Below are 10,842 nucleotides of genomic sequence, written 5' to 3' on the forward strand. Positions count from 1 at the left end.
TTCAACTCCCTTCCTCTATATTTAAGCTTTAACCTACAAAAATAATTGTGTGTGTACACATATATATATATATATATATATATATATATATATATATATATATATATATATATATATATATATATAGTTATTTGTTAACTACAAAATTAAAACGTGCCCTTGCTGCAAGGTCAAATAGATCCACTTACCTTAATAACAGCTGATAGTATTAATTTTAAAGCAAGCATAGATATAACAGGCGACTTTTTTTGATTTGTGTTCAGTTCAAAGGCATAATCATCTAGATGTATTTTAGCCTTCGTCCTTTTTCATTGACATATTTAAAAAAAGTGCTTTGAAGATATTAGTTGCTGTTAACCAGTTGTTAGAATCACACTGTTTAACATTGTGTTTATAAATTATATTATTTGACAAAGTGATGTAGAATATATTTTGCAAGGGGGCTGTTTATTGTCTGTCTGAATAGCTACATTTCGGCAACAAACTAACAATGCCAATTACTCAGCATTTAAAATGTTGACGTGTTCCCTTTCATTGTTGAAAGCTTGAAAGTTTGTTGAAACCTTAGTAGATCTCATTCTGTTTGATTAACGTGAATGAAGAGACAAAGTGCATGCAAATGAAGGAACTATAAAAAGACAACAAGAGGCAGAGAAAGGGCAGATATAAATAAACTTTAAAATGTCGATTTTTTAAAAATAAAGTCTTACTCAAATTTAATTAGGCTTAGTGTTTTTCATTTTTAAATGTAGTTCACCTTAAATATATGTAAACATAAAAAAAACTTACATACAAATTGCTGTTATATTTGGCCATTTTGGTGTGCACTTCAAATAATTAGCATTTTAAAATAATATTTGCAATACTTTATTGCTTTATTTCACTTTAACAAGATAGATTTACGACAAAATTCTAAAAGAAGTAGTTTATTCATCTAGATTTGACTTCAAATTGTTACTAAGATAAGGGTGTGCCTTGACCTAGTTATGTACAAAGATGGATTCCAAAAATCATAGGGAGAAAATCCAAACTTTTTATCTTCCTTCTTCACAAATCCTTAAAATGTTGGCAAACATTATACCACACTGATATAGTCCATAAAGAGATGCCGAAATCAAGTGAAAAAATATCCCTTTTGGAACAAAGGAAACCCATAATGGCCATTTGATTCCATTGCAGAATAATGGCTGCCTGTGCGCTTGGCCTCTCCTGCTGTCTGGTAGAGGATGTTTCAGGGCTGCTTCTGTTAACACCAGTCAAAATGGTAGCTTCAATCTGATTGGCCGGGGGAACCAACTGCCTTAACCAGCCAATTGCTCTAGCACAGGGAAATCCCAGACATTGATCACAATGGATCACACGTTTACAAAAATAAAACAAATACAGAAAATCTAATGTTTTACTAAGACACTTTACGCAAAATGGAAGTTGCATTCTGATTGGCTATTTCAGTGTCGTTTTTTAAATAAGTAAACGAAAGCCACTGTTCTACACGCACGTTTAGCGTTTTAAAATGTGAATTGTAACCCAGCAAAAAAAAAAACTGTGGGCATGTTGGAATGAAAAAAAAAGAGCCGAAATGCAAGCCATGTTAGAGGGGAATGCAGTTAGACTGTTACTGTCTCCAAAACTTGAGGCTCCTGTCCATCTTGTTTTGAGGCACCGCCTGTAGGGTAAATGTACCCGGCAGATTCAAAGCTTCGTAAAGTCCCATTTTTTTTTTCTTAAATTGATAGACAAGACGAAATACTTTTTTTTCGGGCGTATTTTAAAATCCCTTTGTCCTTTCTTCAGTATTTGTTAGGGGCGGCGCAGCTGCGTCTGCGTTTTTGGAGAGGTTTGCGTGTGGTGAATGTGCATTCCGAACGAAGGGTTAGCTTGCAGAAAGGCTGATAGCGGTGTATTGTGGGAGTCGTATATCGGCGAGCAGGGCCACACAATATGTGTTGGCTCGCAAAAAAGGAGGCAGGATTCTTTAAAACCATGTAATGCAGTCGGGGGGAATGTAAACGGTCTCGCCGTTCTGGTAGGAAAAAAAGACGATTAGAATAAGCAACACAATGTCTAGACCTGGCGAAAGATCCAGGTTAAATGAAGAGCACAGAAAACAGCCGAGTTCAAGTGAGCTGGGTCTTTTTTTTTAACCCCCTCTCTCATATCTCTATTTCAGTAAAGGGGAGCAGCTTCTCAGCCCTCATTCTCGACCCGCTCGTGTTTGTAAGCCACGGAGGATACAGCGGGGAGCTTGTAATGTTTTTCGTCTTGTTCTCCCGCAGGTTTGGCGAACGGAATGGAGCACAGCCACCCGGTCGGCGGCTCTGGAGAGAAGCGAAGTCACCACTGGCGAAGTTACAAGTTGATAATTGACCCCGCGTTGAAAAAGGGACCGCATAAGCTCTACCGCTACGATGGAGTACAGTTTAGCATGCCCGTGAGTAAAAACACTTTATAGAATAACCGCCGGAATAAGACAGGAAGCATCTTTCATGTTGCAGATGGCCGATTGTTCGTAGCGGTCACTACAGTGTAGCCAACATGCGTGGAACCAGCAGCAGCTGACACGGTGCATCAGAGTGTCACTGTACAGCCATTCAGTTGCACGGAGTCGGTTTCGCAGGCAAGCAAATGTACATATTCCAATTTGCGCTATTATATACTAATCTTAAATTCATGCTTTATATATATATATATATATATATATATATATATATATATATATATATATATATATATCCTGGTTTCATAATACTTGTGTCAGAGATACTGTTTCTGCCTGTGTCGACACGCTTTTCCATGTTTTTGCAGAATCCAGGAATGCCACCAGTTGATTCTGTGAGGGATCCCCGCATTGGTCGGATTTGGACCAAATACAAGGAAACGGACCTGCCAGTCCCTAAATTTAAGGTAAGCTGTCACACCCCCTTAGAGTGAGCTTGCCCGATGAGACGCCAAACCGGAGCATCGTGCATATTAAACTACATTTTGGATAACGACGGGGAAAAGAACATTTTTTTTTGTATCAATATATTTTAAACTTTTCCTAATATTTTTAAATGAACGATAGTGCTGTAACTTGTACTATTATCTGCATACATTTTACAGCACGCTTTTGTGTATATATAGATAGTGACGTCGTGTTTTTTTTTGTTTTGTTTTGTTTTTTAGATCGATGACTGTTACGTTGGACCAGTCCCGCCCAAGGAGGTTACTTTTGCGAAGTTAAACGATAACATTAGAGAAGGTTTTCTGTCTGACATGTGCAAGAGATTCGGAGAGATCGAGCAAGTGGAAATTTTGTACAATCCAATAAATAAGAAGCACCTGGGCATCGCGAAAGTGCTCTTTGTCTCGGTTAAAGGAGCGAAAGATGCCGTGCAGAACCTGCACAAGACTTCAGTCATGGGCAACATCATCCACGTGGAGCTGGATACGAAAGGTAAGGCGCAGGCTCCGCGCTGTTTTTCAATTCCCGAAGCCCCGTCAGTTTGTTCAAGTTTTGCGCGGACGTTTTTAATTTTTCTTGTCTCTAAGTCACGTGTAGTCAAGTGTGTTGTCTGTTGCTAGGAGACAGGAGTAGAGTTGTGCCGTGGTTGACAAAATAGCCTCATTCTGACAGTGCTCAATGCACCAGTGACTACACGTCGTACTTAACCAGCAACAGCAAATTCAAACAGTGTATCTGTTCAGTGGAAACTCTATATTCCTCAGAATCTGGAATTTGTTTCACAGTAAATCATTTTCACTGCCAACTGTGGAGTTCATTTGCAGGGCACTTACTGGTGAAAAAATCCAAAATATATAAAAGCAAATAGTCAACATATTGACACGTTTGTAACAAAATGTGTTAGTTTGTTATGTAACAAGTGTTTTCCTGCTTGCAACTCTGGCTTCACACCAGTTTAAACTTTACAGCTGTGCTATCAGGATACTAGCAATTGATGGCTGCCCTCTTAAAGACACAGTGGCTCATTTCCTAGCGACTAGAGGTGTTTGGTAGAGTACGGTGGTATAGCAGTATGTATTTCGCACTGGTGTTTTTCATAACTGAAATGTTTTTTTGTTTTTTTTTGTGCATTATAATTTAATTGCTGTTTGCACAATTATTGAAAGCCCATAGCCTCTTTTCAATGAAAACATTAATACAAGGAGTTGTTCCTGTTGACCTCTTTGTTTTTCAACATTGTTGGCTGTGCTTGTGAAAGAATATTAAACATGCCACTGTTGTACAGGGATAATATAATGCTTATAATGTTTCCAGTGAGTTTTTTTTTTTAAAGGGACCCTCAAGGCACTAAACTGCATTATGGAAATTAATTAAGTTTTCTGTTTGTTGGATCCCCCCCCCCCCCCCCCCCCCCCCCCCCCCCCCCCCAAAAAAAAAAAAATTCTCTCTTTTTGTATAAATTCCCAGTTGGATTCTTAACAGGCTTCAGTGAAGATACAGCATTTGAGTTTATAATGAACCATGCCGTCTGAAAGCTTGGGTGCTGTGGTAGTGTATCGTCAATTATGCGCCAGCCTTGTTTTGATTTAAGCATATGTCAGTCTTACCTTGTCTCGACAGAACATGGCTTGGTGTGTGGTTGTGTGTGTTTTATTTCTTTCATTTTCCCATTTGCAACTTGCAGTAAGCTTATTCCATGATTGTGACTGATCTGGCATACAGTGGACTTTGCATTTGAAAGTTGTTGAAGTAGCATTTTTCTCTCTGTCTCGGGGGTGCTCACCTGGTTGCGTTTTAAGAGAACCGCTAGTGTGCAGTTATAGTTCGAACCACGGCACTGGCAGCCCTCGCTGTGGAGTGGAGCCTTCTTGTGCAGTTTAGGAGTTGATGGAAGTGCTTTGACTGCTTTCTCTGTGTCTGTCAAGGTGAAAATCGCATGCGGTACTTCGAGCTCCTGGTCAGTGGACTCTACACCCCTCGCACGCTCCCTGTGGGGAACGAGCCTGTCCAAGAGGACTCTCCCCCAGGTGTCAGTGACCCCCCGCAGGTAAGGGCTCTGCTGATGGGACCAACCATGAGTGCATGGATTAGCAAGATCGTGAGCCTTTAGGTACCACGAGATGAAGAGTTTAGAGAGTGAGTCTGTTGCCGTTTACTCATTTATTTCTTAATGTTTTTTTTGCAGTTTCCCCAGCATAGCAGCGGTACTCATATACAGACTAAATGTCTTGATGCTTTTCGATAAAAAAAATTAATAGTTTACAGTGCAATTGAAATCTACTCTGTGTAGCACTGTGCTAACATTTGATTGCATACACTCAAGTGAAAATCCCAGTAGAGTAAAGCTAGTGCATGATGAATGGCACAGCCTTTGCTTTAAACAAAGTAGAGCCACTGTGTGTGTCTGTCCATGAGCTTTGTCAGTACTGGTTACCAGCCTCGGGAGATGCTGTCAGGCATTGCTAGAGAAAAAAGGTTAAGTGCTTTATAAATGCACTGTATGGCAGTTTAAGACATTTTCAGTGCAAGCTGAATTAGCCACAATTAAGGCTCACAAGAAAACCTGCAGTGGCTCAAAATGCTACGTGCTACTCGGTGGGGTGTAAAATGATCCGCTTTTTGAAATGTAACTTCATAGCAACTGCTGCCCTACTCCATAGGTAGCACTGCATATAAGCAAACAAGCTTTATGTCTTCCCATGACTTATCTTCTTTCCATCTAGTTCTAAGAAGGGTTCCATTTTCTTGTTCTGCGTGCAGTACCCTCTCATGCTTTCCATTGCTTCCTGTAGGCCAGCGACCCCGTGAAGCCTGCACTGCAGCGGTCCACAGAGAGCAGCACGGCGTCGGTGGGGAGCGCAGCCACCCCCACCAGCAGCAGCACTCCCTTCTCCGTGGACACGGCCTACTCCAGCCGGCAGGACACGCCAAACTCCTACAGCCAGTTCACGCCGCAGTCCCAGGGGACGCCTCACACCCCCCGCATCAGTGGGACGCCCTTCTCACAGGACTCCGGCTACTCCAGCAGGCAGACCCCTTCGTACCACTACGGGTCCGACAAGCCCAGGAGGCACGAAACCAAATTCCAGGATGCCTACAACCGCCGGCCCGAGCGCCACTACGTCCACAACACGACGGGAGCCTACCGGAGTTCAGAGCAGAATGCTTCTTCATTTTCTTCATCATCATCTTCGTTCACCAGCAACTTCAAGCCCCATCCGCCACCAGCAGAGCCCACTGCAGCTTACTCCCACCCACCAGCCACCAGTCACACGAGTAACTACAAGTCAGCCTTTTCTCCTTATCAGGCACCCCCGCTTCCTCCTGTGTACCCCCACGCTGTGGATCAGCTATTCCCACAGACTTCCAGTAGCATAGGAGAGTACAGGAGGCCTGCCCCCCCTCCTGCAGAGCCCTTTGCTCTTGGCAGCAGCAGCAGGGTTGACTTTGTACCGGTCAAGGAGAAGCCGAATACGCCTCCCCTTCCCGACACCCCGTTGGTGGGCGAGCAGCCCAGCTCGACCTCTGTAAATCGGACCCCCGAGAGGAGCGAGACTCCCGGCACCCCGACTCTGGAGTCGCAGATACAGCACAACAGCCTGGATTCGCGCATCGAGATGCTCCTGAAAGAGCAGAGGACCAAGCTGCCCTTCCTCAGCGAGCGCGATTCGGACAACGAGGTTCGCATGGAGGGCAGCCCCGTCTCCTCCTCTTCCTCTCAACTTTCCCCCATCCCCCCTTACAGCAACTCACAGCCCAGCTACCAGGGCACTTCCCCCGTCTCGCGCCCCTCCAGCGCGGGCCTGGAAGACATCAGCCCCACCCCCCTGCCCGATTCGGATGAGGACGAGTCCATCCCCGGCACAGCTGCCCTCCTTCACAACTCCAGAGCCGTGTCGGAGGCCAGCGTCACCCCCGTCGACCAGCTGGGCACCTCGGAGCTGAAGGAGCCTGTATCTGGAGAACAGACGCCCACTTCTGAGAAGATGGAGGAGGTAAGACAGTGCTGAATGTGTAATATAATGAAAGGCAGTGTGTTTTTTTTTTTTTTTTTTTTTGCATGCACACCTTTTAAGTTCATCCCAGGAGACAGATTGTATCACCCTCCTTTCACCAGTCAGGTCTTAGGAAGGGTCAGATCTCTGTGGAACCAGGAAGGGTGGTTCCCTCATGATTTGAAGTCAGAAGTCAGAAGTCAGAGCATGGGCTCAGACAAATGCTGGGATAAATTGACTTTTTCTTTTTTTAAGACATGCAGTGAAGGTTGGCTGGTCGGTTTCTGTCTAACCAAAGACAGGCTGTAAATCCTTTGTTTGCAATCCAGAGGTAAAGCTTCTCAGGGGGAGAAACGTTAACCTTGTGTTGCTGCTGTTGCTGCTTGACTGCAGTAAAAGTAATGAGCGAGGGGAAACAGGCAGGGGGCCTCTACACATCCCATTGCAGGAAATGCAGCCAGCGCAGTAAAACCGTATCTGATTTAAACAATTGTACTGATCACTGTGTTCCAGGTGCAGATCAAAACCACTGTGGCCTCCCAATCAGATACCAACCCCCCTGTGAATACTCCCATGTCATTCAAACAGGTCCATCGGGTTTACAATTAGGTTAAAAGACGTTACTTTAGCTGATTAAAAAAATAAAGAAATAAATAAATCGTTCACTTGGTTAAATACGACACTTTGTACAGTAGGGACAGGAGGCAGAAAGCGTCTCCTTTTCATCAGTTTACAGTTATCAAATTCAAAGAGTTTAAAATGCAGTTTGTTGATTTCAGAATGAAATACTCTTCAAAAATCCAACCAACTTTGAATAAGCTCTGCTGGGGACCTGGATAGCAGATCTTTCAATTCTCGGGGTGTGGCTTGGCGACTGCAATTTTTCTTCCTTGTTAGTTTAGTGCTCCGGTTGTTGGGACTAACGGCACATGTACAGTTTGTAAAAGTATTTGATACAGGGAGATAGTTATTTTTCAAAATTACAGTGAAAAATGTTAATAGAATCACTGATTAATGGAATAAACCACTTGAATAAAAATGTCATTCCATTGCTAGTCACCCAATACCAAACCTGCAGGTGTGAAAGTGAACGGCAAAGGTGTGAAATGCACCTGCTGGAGAATATAAACTGCCTAGGCCTTTAACCGAATCAGGCTGTACCTTTTCTATTTCCGCTGTCTTGTAGGCAGAAGAGACTTGCACCACTGTACAGTGCTCTTTAGAGACAGACCCAGAACGCTGGATAGCAGACCGTGAAAAATTGGTTGATTCAGTAAAAGTAGTTCAAATCAAATTTGAAATTGCAAAATGTAGTTAAACTGTTAAAATATGAGTCCTTCTGGGATAATGTTAATCGCTCCTGTTTTTTTTTTGTTAGGGGTGTCTCAATTTAGTTTCTTTGTAAGCAGGGGAAGTAATTCACTTTGCCTGTTTGGCAAAACACACTGGTGTAGAAAACAGGCTGTGGATAAAGGTCTGAGGCCTGTCTTCTGTAAGCAGAGTGAAAACAGCGAGGGAGAGGAACTGGCAGAGGAAGAGCGGATTACTGAGGGGAAAGATCGTCTCCAGTCTCACTTTCAATTCTCAGGTCGTTCACGATTAGAAAGCAGCGGTTATGAAAGCCTCAGACAGTTTCAAAGTAAAAAACAGCCTCCATTTTCGAGAGCTGTTTCCATGGCCACATGTTTACTCCTAGCGTTGCTTTCACTTGATTTGCCTAACACATCTGCACAGAAAGAGATTTCGTACTTCATTTCATTATTTTTATTTCCCTTACCACTGTACAAAGATTAGCATGGCTCGATGCCCAGACCGACACTGTGCAACAGATTTCCTGCCAATTACAATTCTGCTTGTTACACAGAGCTAGTAATATTTATCCAAATTAACAGAAGGTGATTCACGCAAGACATTAAGCGGTATGGGAAGCCTATTGTCAGTGTCTTTGGCTAGAGTCTGGATGCAAAGGATATGACAGTAATGTCACAAAGCTAGTTTGAAATGCATTATTACTTCATTATCCTTTAATATATGCATGCAACCTGCTGCAGAAGACAATCCCCCTGATAGCAATAGGAATATATAAGGCTGTCAACACTCCAGCTGTGCTAGCAGTAATAGGCATTGATTTTGCTGGTGAGCATTCCAGAACTTGTCACCGGGGTTCACCACAGGCTGTGATCACAGCAAACGAAGCAGGAGAGGGTTAATTGAAAGAAAGTGACTTGTCAGCAGTTGAGTGCAGTGAGGATTGAGCTCTGCTCTGTTTGGGATGCTAATGGCTCATTGTTCGAAGGGGTCTGTGCTTGTACTGACACCGAGAGTGCCCTGTGTTCAGGCTGACTCACAGTGGATGAAAGAGAAACCCCCCCTTTTCTGCTGCGTCAAGAGTTTCACAACAACAAAAGAGAAGCTTCCCTCTGTGTCGCTGCAGTAAGATGGCTGTAAAAGTGGAATTGCTCTGCAGTAGTAAATGTTGCATATGTACACTGCACACTGATGTTTAAAACACTGAAGCCAGGGAGAATTCCAATGCAGCAGGGCAGAGGCAGGGTACAAACTATAGACCCTGCACCCTGGAAGTGAACACCTTAACCACAATGCAAAAGAGCCGGGCTCGTCTGCATTCAGTGTTTTAGAGCTCCTCTCGTCTCCCGCGACAGGGGGCGGCAGCGTGTCGCCTGTACTTCCCCAGGGTTTATTACTATAAATTACTACATAGGTAAAAACAAAGGACTGCATTTTTATTCAGTTAGTCTCTCAGTACGGTTGGTGGTCAGCTTTCTTTTGTTTTGTTTTTTCTTTTCACAATTGTATTATTGTTGTTCTCCAGATGTCCTGGATCAGTAATAACAAACTGGGGAATTGCTACAAAAGTTATTGAATTGCATGTAGAGAACCGCTTCATTTTTGCCAGTGAAATTACTTTGGTAGCAACTCCCCAAGATGAATAATGATCCTCGGTATGTGACTGGATATATCACTGCAGTTGTGTTATGATTATTTTTTTAATTTCATTATTGCGGTATTGCTTTGTATTTTTTATAATGGCAAGTAGATAACCGTTCTAAGAGCCTTGTGTTTTTTTAGCTCATGTTTATTAGCTGATTGTTGAGCGGAAGATGCCTGCATGCTCATTGTCTTCAGATCTCAAGTATCCCTGCAGGGATCAGAGTCTTCAGTGCTCTCTCCAGGCAGCTACTGAACTGCTTATACCAGATCACTAGTGCTTCAGGTCAGGATACATGCACCCAGATACAGTCCTTGCTTGGGCAGAGCATTGTGCAAATGAATTCCTTTTGAAGGTTGTTATACCATACAGGCCAGTCTACTAGAGCAGTATGCACTGTGCCAAGCAACATTGCAATAATCTGGATGCGTATATAGTATATTCTGAACTTCAAAGAAAAAATGTGAAAAGCTTTTTCAAGATTAGTTTGATGTCTCCAGTACATAAGACATGGATTAAATTGCCAAGCAGACCAACAGCTGAACTTCAAACATCTCGGCCTAATATATACACACACAGTTTTTAAAACAGCAGCCCCTGGGAGCATTGCATTGACCTGCTGATTTGGTGGGTTGGTTCTGGGTGTAGATGCAAAGTCAATATGTCTGTGAAACACCTTGAAAATATATTATATATATATATATATATATATATATATATATATATATAATATATATATATATATATATATATATATATATTATATCTATCTATCCTGCCGTGAACCATACTTGCTCTTGGGGTTTGGAAGAGCCTTTCTTCTCCAGTGCAATAGTTTGGAACCTAGCCCAGACTCTCTTGTTCATTGTTACCCAGAGCAGTTAATAATAACATGGATCTTTCGCGCTAGTCATTGACTAGGGGAATAAGCTTTGGAAACGTTTCTGCGCAAG

The 10,842-nt window shown here is 42.8% G+C and overlaps 1 protein-coding gene across 1 annotated transcript; it reads left to right on the forward strand.

The window, feature by feature from the left end:
• Window positions 1-371: 371 nt before the first annotated feature.
• Window positions 372-7,548, forward strand: LOC121300258 (histone-lysine N-methyltransferase SETD1B-like). The gene is made up of 7 exons (XM_041228758.1): window positions 372-2,121; window positions 2,277-2,431; window positions 2,806-2,904; window positions 3,166-3,436; window positions 4,870-4,991; window positions 5,737-6,939; window positions 7,453-7,548. The coding sequence occupies exons 1-7, from the start codon at window positions 2,061-2,063 to the stop codon at window positions 7,546-7,548; spliced, it is 2,007 nt and encodes a 668-aa protein (XP_041084692.1). The 5' UTR covers window positions 372-2,060.
• The last annotated feature ends 3,294 nt before the right edge of the window (window positions 7,549-10,842 follow it).

The sequence above is a fragment of the Polyodon spathula genome, chromosome 25 (genome assembly GCF_017654505.1).
Source record: "Polyodon spathula isolate WHYD16114869_AA chromosome 25, ASM1765450v1, whole genome shotgun sequence".
NCBI classification, from domain to species: Eukaryota; Metazoa; Chordata; class Actinopteri; order Acipenseriformes; family Polyodontidae; genus Polyodon; species Polyodon spathula.